This window comes from Chamaea fasciata, unplaced genomic scaffold (assembly GCF_029207755.1).
Source record: "Chamaea fasciata isolate MVZ Bird 193981 ecotype frontalis unplaced genomic scaffold, bChaFas1.0.hap1 SCAF_30, whole genome shotgun sequence".
Classification (NCBI taxonomy): Eukaryota; Metazoa; Chordata; class Aves; order Passeriformes; family Sylviidae; genus Chamaea; species Chamaea fasciata.
In genome coordinates this window covers 250,753-266,859 of record NW_027094115.1, presented here as the reverse complement: position 1 = coordinate 266,859, position 16,107 = coordinate 250,753, and the positions used below count along the sequence as shown (strand labels likewise).

General features: G+C 67.7%; 1 protein-coding gene across 1 annotated transcript; it reads right to left on the bottom strand.

Moving 5' to 3' along the window:
* Positions 1–1,431: 1,431 nt before the first annotated feature.
* On the bottom strand, positions 1,432–15,488 carry SEMA4C (semaphorin 4C). The gene is made up of 15 exons (XM_066206288.1): positions 15,441–15,488; positions 13,430–13,579; positions 10,453–10,601; positions 10,306–10,368; positions 9,181–9,279; positions 8,321–8,417; positions 8,132–8,248; positions 6,844–6,995; positions 5,616–5,791; positions 4,587–4,731; positions 3,996–4,218; positions 3,772–3,887; positions 3,536–3,693; positions 3,164–3,234; positions 1,432–2,355 (listed from the first exon to the last, which is right to left on the bottom strand). The coding sequence occupies exons 2-15, from the start codon at positions 13,545–13,547 to the stop codon at positions 1,514–1,516; spliced, it is 2,526 nt and encodes an 841-aa protein (XP_066062385.1). The 5' UTR covers positions 13,548–13,579; positions 15,441–15,488; the 3' UTR covers positions 1,432–1,513.
* Between the last annotated feature and the right edge of the window lie 619 nt (positions 15,489–16,107).

Genomic DNA, 16,107 nt, shown 5'->3' with positions numbered 1-16,107 from the left:
GAGAGAGAGAAAGAAAAATCCCGGATTTGTTTTTTGGGTTTGGTTTTTTTTTTTTTTTGGAAGTCCTTTTATTATTAATATAAAAATACTCACGTATTTACAGCAAATAAATATATTTCGGTAACAAATAAATTACACTGGGAGGGGGGGTTATACAAAAGGGGAGGGGGGCGTGCAGGGAGGGGGACAGGCGGGGAAGGGAGGCGACAAACAGCCAGGGCAGGGTGGGGACAGAACCCTGGGAAGGGGACACGGAGGGAAGGGGAGGGAGATAGAAAAGTTGTCAGGAAGAAAAACCCGAAATCAGCCCAAAAACAACGTCCCGCGGCCACCGCCCCGGGCGGGCACAGGGCCCGGGGGTGTCCCCAAGTCTCTCCCTCCCGGGGGACACGGTACCGAAGGCGGGGGCGGTGACCGGGAGCAGCTGCGGGGCCCGAGGCGGGCACCGGGACCCCGGAGTGACACGGCGGCACGGCCCCGGGGCACGGCTGGGTGACAGCGGTGTCCCCACGGCGCCACCCCTGTCCCCAGGGCGGGTGCCAAAGTGACAATCCTGGACCCAAGGGTGGCAGTCCCACCCCGAGGCAGATACTGGTGTCAGGGTGACACTGCTGTCCCCGCGGCGGGCACCAGTGCCAGCGTGTCGGTCCCCAAAGTGGGCACTGGCACCGGGGTGACCATTCTATCCTCAGGGGAGGTGCTGGGGTGGCACTGCTGTCCCCAGGGTGGACACTGGCACTGGGGTGACACCCCCGTTCCCAGGGTGGCTATTGGGGTGACACTGCTGTCACCAAGGTGGGTGCGGGGGTGACCATTCCGTCCCCGAGGCGGGCACCACTGCCGGCGTGTCAGTCCCCACGGCGGACACCGGCGCTGGGGTGACAATCCTGTCCTCAGGGCAGATGCTGCGGTGGCACTGCTGTCCCCAAGCTGGGTACTGGGGTGGCACTGCTGTCCCCAGGGCAGGCACCAGCATGACAATCCTGTCCCCAAGCTGGGTGCCAGTCCCAGGGGTCCATCCCCAACTGGGTGCCAGTGCCAGGTGTGTCCCCGGCCCGGTGCCCGGTGCCAATGCCAGGTGTGTCCCCGGCCCGGTCCCGGTGCCAGGTGCCAATGCCAGGTGTGTCCCCGGCCCGGTCCCGGTGCCAGGTGCCAATGCCAGGTGTGTCCCCGGCCCGGTCCCGGTGCCCGGTGCCAATGCCAGGTGTGTCCCCGGCCCGGTCCCGGTGCCCGGTGCCAATGCCAGGTGTGTCCTCGGCCCGGTCCCGGTGCCCGGTGCCAATGCCAGGTGTGTCCCCGGCCCGGTCCCGGTGCCCGGTGCCAATGCCAGGTGTGTCCCCGGCCCGGTCCCGGTGCCCGGTGCCAATGCCAGGTGTGTCCTCGGCCCGGTCCCGGTGCCCGGTGCCAATGCCAGGTGTGTCCCCGGCCCGGTCCCGGTGCCCGGTGCCAATGCCAGGTGTGTCCCCGGCCGGGTGCCGTGCCCGTGCCGGCTCCCGGAGCTGAGGTAGGCTGGTCACACGGACGACTCCTCGGGGTTGGAGTCGGGCAGGGGCTGGCGCTGCTGCAGCTTGCGGCGCAGCTCCTCGGCCAGGTCGGCGCAGGCCGGGCGCTCCTCGGCGCCCAGCGCCAGGCGGATGTAGCCGTTGGAGGCGGAGCCGCGCAGGGGGCCCAGGTGGATGCGGGTGGGCGAGTGCAGCGGCTGCCCGGGGATGGCGGCGGGCGGCGAGCCGGGCCCGGGGCCGCCGTTGCGGCAGCAGGCGCCGCCGGCCGTGCCGGCGTGGCCGGGCACGATCTTGAGCGAGCCGTCCGAGTAGTAATAGCTGGAGGGGTCCCAGAGCTTCTCGTCCGAGTCGGAGGCGGCGCTGGACACGAAGCGCGGGCTGGGCGGCTCCTTGGGCAGCTCGATGGGGTACACCAGCGTGCTCTCGATGGCCTTGGCGCCCTTGCCCAGCTCGCGGCGCAGGCGGCGCCACAGCGACAGCACGGCCAGCAGCAGCAGCAGGCACAGCGCGCCCAGGCACACGGCCAGCACCCACAGCACGCCCGGGCTCTCCAGCGGCGCCCGCGTCTCCAGCGGCGCCCCCGGCCCCGCCAGCACGGCCACGCGGTACTCCTGCGCCGGCAGGCGGGCGCCCTGCTCCTCGGCCAGGCAGCGGTACGTGCCGCTGTGCTGCGCCCCCGCGCCCGGCACCACCAGCGCCCGCAGCCGCGCCTCGCCCAGCACCAGCACCTGCTCGGCCGCCAGCGCGCGGCCCTCGAAGGTCCAGAGGGCCCGGGCCAGGTTGGAGCCCAGGCGGCACGTCAGCACCAGGTCCGTGCCCGCCACCACCGTCACGTTCTTGGGAGTGAGGGGCCCTGAGGGGACAGCGCCGTCAGCCGGCTCCCGGGGAGGGGAGCCACGGGATGGGCTCCAGGGGGCTGGATCCGTGGGGTGGGATGGGGTCCGTGGGGTGGGATGGGGTCCATGGAATGGGATGGGGTCCATGGAATGGGATGGGGTCCGTGGGATGGGATGGGGTCCGTGGGATGGGATGGGGTCCGTGGAATAGGATAGGATAGGATGAGATCCATGGAATGGGATCCATGGAATGGGATGGGATCCATGGGATGGATGGGATCCGTGGAATGGGATGGGATCCATGGAATGGGATGGGGTCCATGGAATGGGATGGGGTCCGTGGGATGGGATGGGGTCCGTGGGATGGGATGGGATCCATGGAATGGGATGGGGTCCATGGAATGGGATGGGGTCCGTGGGATGGGATGGGGTCCATGGAATGGGATGGGGTCCGTGGGGTGGGATGGGGTCCATGGGATAAGGTCCATTGGATGGGATCCATGAAATGCGATGGCATAGGATGAGATCCGTGGAACGGGATCCATGGAATGGGATGGGATCCATGGAATAAGATCCACGGGGTGGGATCGATGGGGTGAGATGGGATGGGATAGGATCCGTGGGATCGATGGGATGGGATAGGACAAGATGGGATCCATTGAATGGGACGGAATGGGGTCCATGGGATGGGACCCATGGGATGGATGGGAGGGGATGGGACGGGACGGGATGGGATGGACGAGATCCATGGGCTGGGCTGGGATGCATTGAATGGGATGGGATGAACGGGATGGGGACACCCGCGTGGCACAGGTAGGGTCTCACCTTGCTTGGCCACCTGTGGCACGGAGCAGGCGCCGGTGTCGGAGCTCAGCAGGTCCTGCACCAGGTGGGACCTGGGGGAGGAGGGCACAGTGAGGGCACAGTGAGGGCGGGTCCTTGTGGTGTCCCCACCCTAGAGACCCACGGGGATCACTGATCCCACCCCTGGCCCTGCACACACCCCCCCAATTCCCACCCCGGAGCACTGTCCAAAGGCTCCCGGAGCTGCGGCAGCCTCGGGGCCGTGCCCGTCCCCTGGGCAGTGCCCAGCACCCTCTGGGGAAGAACCTTTCCCCAAACCCAGCCTGGCCCTGCTCTGGGTGCCGTCCCCGTGTCCCCGGTGCTGTCCCCAGCGCCGTCCCCGTGTCCCCGTACCCGTTGTGGCCGTCGGTGTGCACGCAGGCGCTGCCGTTGCGGCTCCAGGCGCAGTAGGGGTCCCGTGCCAGCACGCAGTCGGTGCAGGACTGGTAGCGCCCGCAGTCTGCCAGGGGCAGCTGTGCCACCTGCAGGCGGGACCCGGCGAACAGCAGCTTCTGCCAGGAGGGGACAGCCGTGAGGTGACGCCCGGGTGACACCACCGCGGTGACAGCGCCGCCCCCCGCCACGCTCACCTTGGTGCCGGCCAGCACCAGGCTCTCCACGGGCTGCGCCGGCTCGAACACCTGCAGCTCCTCCACCAGGTGGATGCGGGAGCCCAGATCCAGCGCCTTGTGCACCCACCCGTCACCTGCGGTGGGCACGGCGGGCACTCAGGGACAGGCAGCCCGGGGGGCTGTCCCCATGGTGCCCCGTCCCTCGGCGCCCTGTCCCCCGTGCCCCTGTCCCCAGGTGTCACCTGTGCCGATGAAGAGCACGTCGTAGGTGGCCCCGTCGAGCCCTGTCACGCGGTGCACGGCCAGCTGGGTGAAGTTGGCGTCCCTCTTGAGCAGCAGCGGGCGCCCGCGCTGCGGCGGCACGGCCTCGTCCATCAGCGGGTGCTTCTTGGCGAAGTTGAGCGTGTTGTCGGGCAGCTCCAGGGAACTGCCAAAGCCGTTCTGCCGGTGCCAGTCCGTGATGCACTGCGGGCCGCGGGGCGCCGTCAGGGCACGGCCACCACCGAGGGGCACGCGGCCGCAGCAGGGCACACCTGGATCCCGATCCCGCTCAGCAGGGCACACCTGGATCCCAATCCCGCTCAGCAGGGCACACCTGGATCCCGATCCCCCTCAGCAGGGCACACGTGGATCCCAAACCCCTCTCAGGGGGCGCAGATGGATCCCAGTTCCTCTCAGGATAACAGAGATGGATCCCAATGCCTCAGGGGCATCAGCTGCCCCATGGATGGATCCCAACCCCTCGGAGAGCACCCCCAGCCCCACAGAGAGATCCCAACCCCTCAGGGGAGGCCCCCAGCCGCCCCACACCCCGTTGCTGTGCCCACACTCACCGCGCCGGGCCGGGGGCTGGGCACCTCTCCCGAGTAGCGTCCCCATTTCTGCGCCTGCTCCCGGTACTCCTTGTAGGGCCCCTCAAAGGCTTTCTTCACCTCCAGGATGTGGTAACGGCAGATGGCAGAGACATCCACATCACCCCTGAGGGCACCAGGACAGGGACACCATGGGCACCGGGACAGGGACATCAGGGGCACCGGGACAGGGACACCATGGGCACCGGGACAGGGACATCAGGGGCATTGGGACAGGGACACCATGGGCACCAGGACAGGGACATCAGGGGCATTGGGACAGGGACATCAGGGGCATTGGGACATGGCCACCATGGGGACCGGGACAGGGACATCAGGGGCATTGGGACATGGCCACCATGGGGACCAGGACAGGGCCACTGTGGACAACAGGACACAGCCACCATGGGCATCATGGGCACAGGGACACGGCCACCATGGGCAGCAGGACAAGAGCACCACAGGCACCAGGACAGGGCTACCATGGGAACAGGGACAGGGCCACCATGATCATCATGGGCACAGGGACAGGGCCACCATGGGCACAGGGACAGGGCCACCAAGGCCCAGGGCAGGGCCACCATGATCATCATGGGCACAGGGACAAGGCCACCAAGGCCCAGGACAGGGCCACCATGATCATCATGGGCACAGGGACAAGGCCACCAAGGCCCAGGACAGGGCCACCATGATCATCATGGGCACAGGGACAGGGCCACCATGGGCACAGGGACAGGGCCACCAAGGCCCAGGGCAGGGCCACCATGATCATCATGGGCACAGGGACAAGGCCACCAAGGCCCAGGACAGGGCCACCATGATCATCATGGGCACAGGGACAGGGCCACCAAGGCCCAGGACAGGGCCACCATGATCATCATGGGCACAGGGACAAGGCCACCAAGGCCCAGGACAGGGCCACCATGATCATCATGGGCACAGGGACAAGGCCACCAAGGCCCAGGACAGGGCCCGCACGTGCACAGGGCCACGGGCAGGGCGGGCACTGACCAGCGGGCCTGGAAGACGCCGAAGAAGGCCGTGTCCTGCCAGCGGGCCCCGGGCAGCGTGAACACGGCCTGCAGGCGGTTGAAGTGCAGCTGCTGCTCGGGCGCCGAGCACACCAGGCGCGCCTTCAGGAACGACGTCCACTTCTTCTGCAGCGTCCGCGCGCCGCCCACGTCCCCCTGCGCCGGGACAGGGACAGCGCTGCCACCCGGGGCACCACGGGCACCAGGACAGTGACACCGCTGTCACCCGGGGCACCACGGGCAGCAGGGGCACCGGGACAGTGACACCGCTGCCACCTGGAGCACCACGGGCACCAGGACAGTGACACCGCTGTCACCCGGGGCACCATGGGCAGCAGGGGCACCGGGACAGTGACACCGCTGTCACCCGGGGCACCACGGGCAGCAGGGGCACCGGGACAGTGACACCGCTGTCACCCGGGGCACCACGGGCACCAGGGGCACCGGGACAGTGACACCGCTGCCACCCGGGGCACCACGGGCACTGGGGCATGGCCACCGTGGGAACCATGGGCACCAGGACACAGCCACCACGGTCACGCCCTAATGTATTACAGGGTAATTATGGATTATTACACCCTAATAATCATATAGCAATTTAGATAAGCTACAACACCACAATAAACGTATAATGAGTTTTATGTCATTATGTATTGTATGTGGGAAGAGTGATGATGATGATGATGATGACGATAATGATGATAAGGGAATTAGTAAAAATGCATTGGTTTCATGATTGTTACATGTTACATGTGAAAAAATTAATGACAATCGTGAGTGATGGAATAATTATTAATAGAACAGAACGATGAATAATGGAATTATTATTAATAGAATAGAATAATGGAATGATTAATAGAAATGCACTAATTTTGCAAAAATTGTAAAGATGAAAATATTAGGAATATATTAGTTTCGTGGTGGCAGTAAAAAAGATACTAGAAATACGTTTGTATCGCGATGATAATAATAATGAAAACATCATTATAAATGCATCAATCTCACGATGACGAAGACAATAATAACAAAACATTCTAAAACTGCATTAATTCCACGCCCATCCCCTGCCGTGCTTGGCACTGGGGGCACACTGAGGTGGCCAAACCCCAGAGCGCCCGCACTGCCCAAACCCATGCCCACCTCCCAGCCCTCGGAGAGCTCAGGGCGTGTCCCCAGGTGTCCCCAGGTGTCCCCAGGTGTCCCCGTACCTTGCAGACCCGTGCCACACGTGCCACCACCTGCTCGGCGTAGCAGTCGTACTCGACGGCGCGCTCGCTGAAGAAGAAGTAAACCTTGTCGTCGTCGCCGCTGCCGCTGCCCGCGCTCTCAGGCACGAACGCCGACGCCACGAAGTGGGGCTCTGCCAAACCACCGTGTCACTGCTCTGCCCGCTCCCCTGCCGTGCCCCCTGTCCCCTCCCCGGGCCCCCTGTCCCCTGCCGTGCCCCGTCACCTCCCATGTCCCCTGTCCCCTGCCGTGCCCCCTGTCACCTCCCATGTCCCCTGTCCCCTGCCGTGTCCCCTGTCACCTCATGTCCCCGTCACCTCCCATGTCCCTGTCACCTCCCTGATTCCCTGTCCCCATCCCCATGTCCCCTTGTTCCTTCCTGTGTCCTGTTCCCTCTTATGTCCCCTTCCATGTCCTCTTTCCCCTCCCTGCGCCCCGTCACCTCCCCATGTCCCCTGTCCCCTTCTCCATGTCCCCTGTCCCCTGCCATGCCCTGTCCCCTCCCGTGTCCCCCGTCCCCTCCCGTGTCCCCTGTCCCCTGCCATGCCCTGTCCCCTCCCGTGTCCCCCGTCCCCTCCCGTGTCCCCTGCTCCCTCCTGTGCCCCGTCCCCTGCCGTGTCCCCTGTCCCCTTCCGTGTCCCCTGTCCCCTGCCGTGCCCCGTCCCCTGCCGTGTCCTCTTTCCCCTGCCGTGTCCCCTGTCCCCTGTCCCCTCCTGTGTCCCCTGTCCCCTGCCGTGTCCTCTGTCCCCTGTCCCTTGGCGCGTCCCCTGTTCCCTGGCGCGTCCCCTGTCCCCTCCTGTGTCCCCTGCCGTGCCCCCTGTCCCCTGTCCCCTGCTGTGTCCCCTGTCCCCTGCCGTGTCCTCTGTCCCCTGGCGCGTCCCCTGTCCCCTCCTGTGTCCCCTGCCGTGTCCCCTGTCCCGTCCCCTCCTGTGTCCCCTGTCCCCTGCCGTGTCCTCTTTCCCCTGCCGTGTCCCCTGTCCCCTGTCCCCTCCTGTGTCCCCTGTCCCCTGCCATGTCCCCTGTCCCCTGGCGCGTCCCCTGTCCCCTCCTGTGTCCCCTGCCGTGTCCCCTGTCCCCTGTCCCCTCCTGTGTCCCCTGTCCCCTGCCGTGTCCTCCTTCCCCTGCCGTGTCCCCTGACCCCTCCCGTGTCCCCTGTCCCCTCCTGTGTCCCCTGTCCCCTGCCGTGTCCTCCTTCCCCTGCCGTGTCCCCTGACCCCTCCCGTGTCCCCTGTCCCCTCCTGTGTCCCCTGTCCCCGGGCGTGTCCCCACCGTTGAGCCAGGAGGTGAGGTACTCTGTCTTCATGGAGTAGTGCGGGCCCAGGTTGCGCAGGATGACGGGCTCCGTGCCCAGGAAGTTGTTGAAGGTGGCCGAGTAGAGCTCCCCGTCTGTGGGGGAGGGGTTTAGGGGGGGTGGCGGGCACGGGGGGCACCCCCCGGGGCCCCAGAGGCGTCACCTACCCACGATGAGGCCGGTGTGGCCCTTGGTGGGGTCGTAGGGACATTTCCCCTTGCCGTCCTCGAATGCCACCGGGTCCAGGGTGAAGCCGGACAGCTCCTGGGGGGCACAAAGTCATGTCCTCCCACCCACACAGCCCCAGGCACATGGACAGCCCTCCAGGTGACCCTGCTGGGACAGGGACAGCCCTGGGCCACCCTCCTGGGACAGGGACAGACCTGGGACACCCTGCTGGGGACAGGGACAGCCCTGGGACAGGAACAGCCCTGGGACAGGGACAGGGACGGCCCTGGGACACCCTGCTGGGGACAGGGACAGCCCTGGACAGGGACAGCCCTGGGACAGGGACAGGGACAGGGACAGCCCTGGGACACCCTGCTGGGACAGGGACAGCCCTGGACAGGGACAGGGAGACCCCTGGATGATCCTTTTGGGACAGGGACACCACTAAATGATCCTGCTGGGGACAGGGACAACCTTGGACCACTCTGCTGAGGATAGGGACACCCCTGGATGACGATGGCAGGGACACTTCTAGACACCCATTATGGGGACAAGGACACTCATCCACGATCCTCTGGGACATGGGGACGACCCTGGATGATGCTCCTGGGGACAGGGACAGCCCTGGAGCACCCTGGGGACAGGGACCCTTCCACGATGACCTATCTGGGACACCCCAAGCGCACAGGAGACACCCCCAGCCTGCCCTCACGGACACAAAAGCCACCCCTGGGGACACCTGGGACACCCTCAATGTGCCCTCACAGGCAGAAACCCACCCTAAAGGCCACCCCTGGGGACAGGGCCACCCCACAGGGCGGGGGGATGGCGGACCCTGGGTTTTGGGGCCCCCACTCACGATGTAGGTGCACTTGGGCTGGAAGGCGTAGGTGCCGCAGGCGTAGAGGTGGGAGCTGTTGTAGCTCTGCAGGAAGCGCACGTAGTTGAAGCAGTCGGTCTGGGAGGGGACACAGGGGACATTAACGGGGTGACAACACAGCCAGGGGGGGCTGAGTGTGGGGACAAGGGACAGGGCACAGGGACAGGGATGATGGTCCCAGGCATGGGCACAGCGCACACGGCACGGGGACAGTGGCACAGGGATAGGGGACAGGGGGCGCTGCCACCACATGGGGACAGGGGAATGTGGACACAGAGCATTACATGGGGACAGCGATGCTGGAGCTGGCATGGCATGGGGACACTGGGTATGACACGGGGACACTGGAGCTGGTGTGACAGGGGACACAGGACACGGCACAGGGACACTCGACTGGTGTGACAGGGGGACACAGGACACGGCACAGGGACACTGGAGCTGGTGTGACAGGGGGACACAGGACACGGCACAGGGACACTGGAGCTGGTGTGACAGGGGACACAGGACACGGCACAGGGACACTGGAGCTGGTGTGACAGGGGGACACAGGACACGGCACAGGGACACTGGAGCTGGTGTGACAGGGGACACAGGACACGGCACAGGGACACTCGACTGGTGTGACAGGGGGACACAGGACACGGCACAGGGACACTGGAGCTGGTGTGACAGGGGACACAGGACATGGCACAGGGACACTGGAGCTGGTGTGACAGGGGGACACAGGACACGGCACAGGGACACTGGAGCTGGTGTGACAGGGGACACAGGACATGGCACAGGGACACTGGAGCTGGTGTGACAGGGGGACACAGGACACGGCACAGGGACACTGGAGCTGGTGTGACAGGGGGACACAGGACACGGCACAGGGACACTTGACTGGTGTGACAGGGGGACACAGGACACGGCACAGGGACACTGGAGCTGGTGTGACAGGGGGACACAGGACACGGCACAGGGACACTGGAGCTGGTGTGACAGGGGGACACAGGACACGGCACAGGGACACTGGAGCTGGTGTGACAGGGGGACACAGGACACGGCACAGGGACACTGGAGCTGGCATGGTGCCCCAAGCCCCCCCAGCGCCCCTGTGCCCACCTGGTTGTTCTTGCCCTTCTGCACGCACTCCGCTTTCTTCTCCACGGGCGCCTCCCAGGAGATCTGGGGGTGGCAGAGGGGTCAGGGGCGGGGATGTCACCCCCGCCCCCCAGCCCCGGCGGGATTTGGGGCGCCCCGGGGCCTCACCGCCGCCTTGAGCTCCACGGTGCCGGTGGCCAGGGCGAACACGGCCTCGCGGGCGCCCACGTAGAGCAGCCGCTCGGCCTCGTCCAGCGTCAGCGTCAGGTAGTGCGACACCCCGCCCTGCGAGAAGCGCTTGGCCGCGTCCCGCAGCTCTGTGGGGACAGGGACACTGCTGGGACACCACAGCCCGGGGGACAGGGACACTGCGGGGACACCACAGCTCAGGGGGACACTGCCAGGACACCACAGCTCAGGGGACGGGGACACTGCCGGGACACCACAGCTCAGGGGGACACTGCTGGGACACCACAGCTCGGGGGACAGGGACACTGCTGGGACACCACAGCTCGGGGGACAGGGACACTGCGGGGACACCACAGCTCGGGGGACGGGGACACTGCTGGGACACCACAGCTCGGGGGACGGGGACACTGCTGGGACACCACAGCTCGGGGGACAGGGACACTGCGGGGACACCACAGCTTGGGGGACGGGGACACTGCGGGGACACCACAGCTCAGGGGATGGGGACACTGCGGGGACACCACAGCTTGGGGGACGGGGACACTGCGGGGACACCACAGCTCAGGGGGACACTGCCGGGACACCACAACTCAGGGGACGGGGACACTGCCGGGACACCACAGCTCAGGGGGACACTGCCGGGACACCACAGCTCAGGGGACGGGGACACTGCCGGGGCACCACAGCTCAGGGGACAGGGACACTGCCGGGACACCACAGCTCAGGGGGACACTGCCGGGACACCACAGCTCAGGGGGACACTGCCGGGACACCACAGCTCAGGGGACAGGGACACTGCCGGGACACCACAGCTCCCTGGGCACAGCACACTGGGACCCCCTGCAGCTCTGTGGGGACATGGGGACACGGTGGGGACACCACACTGGGACCTCACAGCAAGCCCTGCCCCTGCCAGATCCCCCTGCAGCTCTGTGGGGACATGGGGACACTAAGCTGGGACCCCCCCCCCCCGCAGCTCTGTGGGAACGTGGGGACCCCGCCATGGAGCTCTGAGGGGACACTGTGTTGGGACCCCCACCCACAGCTCTGCAGGGACACGGGGACCCAGGGCAGGGACCCCCGGGCACCCCCGCCCCTGCCGGACCCCCCCGGGCCCCCCGGAGCCCCCCAGCCCCGTGGCACACAAAGGTCCCTTTGTCACAGCCGAACACAGCGGCCTTTGCAGGGGCCCCGCGCCCCCCCGCGCCCCCCGGCCACCCCCGGGCCCGCAGAAAGGGACCATTGACGGGACAGCGCCGGGCCCCGGGCGGGGACGGGGACAGGGACGGGCACGGGGACAGGGGCTGGCACGGCACGGGGGCGGCACGGGCACAGTGGCACTGAGAGGGTGGGGGTCCTGGCTGTGGGGACAAGGGACACTGCACAGGGACAGTGTCACTGAGAGGGTGGGGACAAGGGACACTGCACAGGGACAGTGGCACTGAGAGGGTGGGGACAAGGGACACTGCACAGGGACAGTGGCATGGCTGAGCACGCAGGTCCTGGTTGTGGGGACAAGGGACACTGCACAGGGACAATGGCATGGCCCAGGGTGCAGGTCCTGGTTGTGGGGACAAGGGACACTGCACAGGGACAGTGACATGGCTGAGGCTGGGGGTCCTGGCTGTGGGGACAAGGGACATGGCGCAGGCATGGGGATGACGGTTCCAGGTGTGGGGACAGGGGTTATGACATGAGGACAGCAGGGGGACAGTGGCAAAGCCAAGGGACCAAAGTCTCAGGCACGGGACCGTGGCACAGCAGAGGGGTCTGGCATGGGGACAGGGGACACGGCTTGGGGACACTGGCATGGGACAGGGATAGAGGACAGAAGGCGCTGCCACCACATGGGGACAGGGGAATGTGGCGCAGCATGGGGACACGGGGCATGGCACGGGGACAGGGACACTGGAGCTGGCACGGCTCGGGGACACCGGGTGACAGCACAGGGCAGGGACACAGGCTGCCGGCACAGGACAAGGACAGAATCTCGGGGTGCTGGCAGGGCACGGGGCCATGGCAGAGGGATGGGGACAGGGGACATAACAAAGGGACGGGGACACAGGACACGGCCGAGGGATGAGACAGGATGATGGCAGGGCGTGGGGACAGGAAACGGCCGAGGGATGGGACAAGGGACACGGCAGACGGATGGGACGGGGCGGTGGCAGGGCCCGGCACAGGGGACATGGAGCAGGGATAGGACAAAGGACCTGGCAGAGGGATGGGGACAGGGGATGGGGCACTGGGATGGGACAGGAGACATGACACAGGGAACATGGATGGGACAGGGGACATGGCAGAGGGATGGGGACAGGGGATGGGGCACTGGGATGGGACAGGAGACATGACACAGGGAACATGGATGGGACAGGGGACATGGCAGAGGGATGGGGACAGGGGATGGGGCACTGGGATGGGACAGGAGACACGACACAGGGACAGGGGACACGACACAGGGGACAGGGATGGGACAGGGGACATGGCAGAGAGACGGGGACAGGGGACAAGGCACTGGGATGGGACAGGAGACACGACACAGGGACAGGGGACACGATACAAGGGACAGGGATGGGACAGGGGACATGGCAGAGGGATGGGGACAGGGGATGGGGCACTGGGATGGGACAGGAGACACGACACAGGGATAGGGGACACGATACAAGGGACAGGGATGGGACAGGAGGCATGATAAAAGGGACAGGAATGGGGACAGGGGACACGGCACAGGGATGGCACAGGGCAGTGGCCCCCAGGCACCGGCACAGGACTGGGGACACAGAGCAGCAGCCCCGCATGTCCCCCCTATGTCCCCACAGACTCCAGTTTTGGGGACACCCACCCACCCCACGGTGCTGACAAACTCCGGGGGGTGACAACAGCCACCACCACGTCACCCCGCCGTGACGAGGGACACAACCAATCCCCCCCCGTCCCCGAGTCCCCCGGCACTCACCCGCGTAGGGGACAGTCCTCCTGGGCACAGCACTCCACGAGGCCCCCGCGGCGGCGGCGGCGGCGGCGGTGACGAGGGCCAGCAGCGCGGGCAGGGCCGGCGGCCGGCCGGGGGCCATGGCTCCGGGGCGGGGGGCACACCGCGGGGTCCCTGCGGGGGGACACGGCCACGCCGGGGCCCCGTCAGCGCCACGGGGCAGCGGCGGCGGCGGCGTCACGCGGGCGGCGCGGGGACAAGGCGGCATTGAGGCAGCGCTGTCACGAGGCCGGGGGCACCCCACGCCCCGGGGGACACCCCGACCCTGCCCCCCGCCTCCCACAGCCGCTCCTCTCCCGGGGGGGAGCCCACGGAGAGCAGGAAACCGAGCCCGGCCGCTTCCCACACCTCCCACGTCCTGCCCGGGAGCCGCCGGTGCTGCGGGGGTGCCCCCGCCGTGCCCCCCCTCCCGGTGCCCCGGGCCGGGCAGGATGCGGCCGGGAATTGTTCTGCCCTGCCCGGAGGGAAGCAGGAAGTTGGGGGGGCTCCGGGGGGGGCCCCCAGTGACGGCTCAGGAAGGATTTCCGGGAGGGTGGGGGGCCGGGAATGGCTGTGGGAATGGGGGACACCCCGGCCGGCCTTCCTGGGGCGGGGGCTGAGGGCGGCACGGGCACAGCTGGGGTGTGACGGGCACAGCTGGGGCGCCATGGGCACAGCTGGGGTATGACAGGCACAGCTGGGGTGTGATGGGCACAGTTGGGGTGCATGGGCACAGTTGGGGTACCACGGGCACAGTTGGGGTACCACGGGCACAGCTGGGGTGCCACAGGCACAGCTGGGGTATGACAGGCACAGCTGGGGTGTGATGGGCACAGTTGGGGTACCACGGGCACAGCTGGGGTGCCACGGGCACAGCTGAGGTATGACAGGCACAGTTGGGGTGTCAGGGGCACAGCTGGGGTGCCACGGCCACAGTTGGAGGGCCAGGTGCACAGTTGGGGTGTCAGGGGAACAGCTGGGGTGCCACGGGCACAGCTGGCATGACACAGGAATAAATGTGATGCCACAGGCACAGCTGGGGTGTCACGGGCACAGTTGGGGTGTCAGCAGCACAGCTGGAGCGTCACGGGCAAAACTGGGGTGCCATGAGCACAGTCAGAGCACAACACGTAAATCTGGGGTGCCACTGGGAGAATTGGGGTGCCACAGGCAAAGACGGGGTGTCATGGGCATGGCCAGGGTGCCATGGGCACAGCTGGGGCCCCATGGGCAAAATTGGGGTGCCACGGGCAAAACGGGGGTGCCGCGGGCTCAGCCGGGGCACAACAGGTAAATCTGGGGTGCCACGGGCCAATCTGGGGTGCCCCGGGCACGGCCGGGGCGCCACAGGCACGGCCAAGCTGCCGTGGGCACGGCTGGGGTGCAACAGGCACAGCCGGGGTGCAACAGGCACGGCGACAGGGACAAAAGCACGGCGAGGGTGCCACAGGCCACGGCCGCGGCCGCGGCGGCCCGGGCACCACCGGGGAGCCCCGGGCAAAGCCGGGGTGCCCCGGGCATGGCTGAGGTGGCCTGGGCACGGCCGGGGTCCCCAGAGCGGGGACAGGCACCCTCAGGGTACAACAGGCAGGCCGGTGCCCCCGCGCTCCCCAAGTGCGGCGCTGGACACCCGGGAGTGCCCTGAGGGGCCCGAGGTGCCGCGGGCCCGGGCGGGGGTCCTCACCGCGGTGCCCCCGGGGTCCCCAGCGCGGTGACACCCCGGGTCCCCAGCACGCCGCCCGCCCATCTCCGGGTCCCCACGGCCACGCGCCCCCCGTTGCCCGTACCGTGGGGGGGGGTTCCCGGTGCACCGACGGATCCCAGCGGCGGAGGGGGGGGTTCCGGCCCCCCCATCAACGGGCGGGGGGGGGGAGCCGGCGGCGATCCCCGGTACCGGGAGGAACAAAGCGCCTCCCCCCTCCTCCTCCTCCCGCCCCCGCGGCTCCGCCACAACAATACCGGGGCGGGGCGGGGCGGGGGGGGGGCCCGCACTCACCTCAGGGCGCGGCGGCGGCGGCGGCGGCGGCGGGGCGGGAGGCGGCCGTGAGGGGCGGGGGGGCTCGGGGGGGGCCCAACCGGGGCGGCGGCGGCGGGAGGCGGCGGCGGGAGGCGGGGGCCCGGCGGGGCGCGGGCGGGGCGGCGGAGGGAGGCGGCGGAGCGGGGCGGGGGGCGCGGGGGGGCCCGGCCGGGGCGCGGGAGGCGGGAGCGGCCGTGAGGGGCGGCGGCGGGAGCGCGCCGCGCGGCTCCGCGCGGCCCCGCCCCGCCGTGACGTCACGGGCCCCCCTCAGGGGAGGGGGGCGCGGGTCGGGCCGGGTCAGATCGGAACCGCTCGGGTCGGGTCGGGTCAAGTCGGAAGCGCTCGGGTCCGCTCCCGGCGGGTCTGATCGGATCGGAACCGCTCGGGTCGGGTCGGAACCGCTCGGGTCGGATTGGAACCGCTCGGGTCGGGTCGGAACCGCTCGGGTCGGATTGGAACCGCTCGGGTCAGATCGGAACCGCTCGGGTCAGATCGGAACCGCTCGGGTCGGGTCGGAACCGCTCGGGTCGGGTCAGAAGCGCTCGGGTCAGATGGGCCCCCGGTCCAGTCGGAAGCGCGGCCGCTCGGAGCAGCTTGGCTCAGAATGGCTCGGAACCAGTCGGGTTTTACTGGAACCAGTTGGCTC

Coding starts and splice junctions, on each gene's coding strand:
- SEMA4C (XM_066206288.1), bottom strand. CDS start 13,547: ATGGCCCCCGGCCGGCCGCCGGCCCTGCCCGCGCTGCTGGCCCTCGTC. Junction 6,996..8,131: donor CCTCACCTCCTGGCTCAACG/GTGGGGACACGC, acceptor GTGGTTTGGCAG/AGCCCCACTTCGTGGCGTCG. Junction 3,235..3,535: donor CACACCGACGGCCACAACGG/GTACGGGGACAC, acceptor CTCCTCCCCCAG/GTCCCACCTGGTGCAGGACC.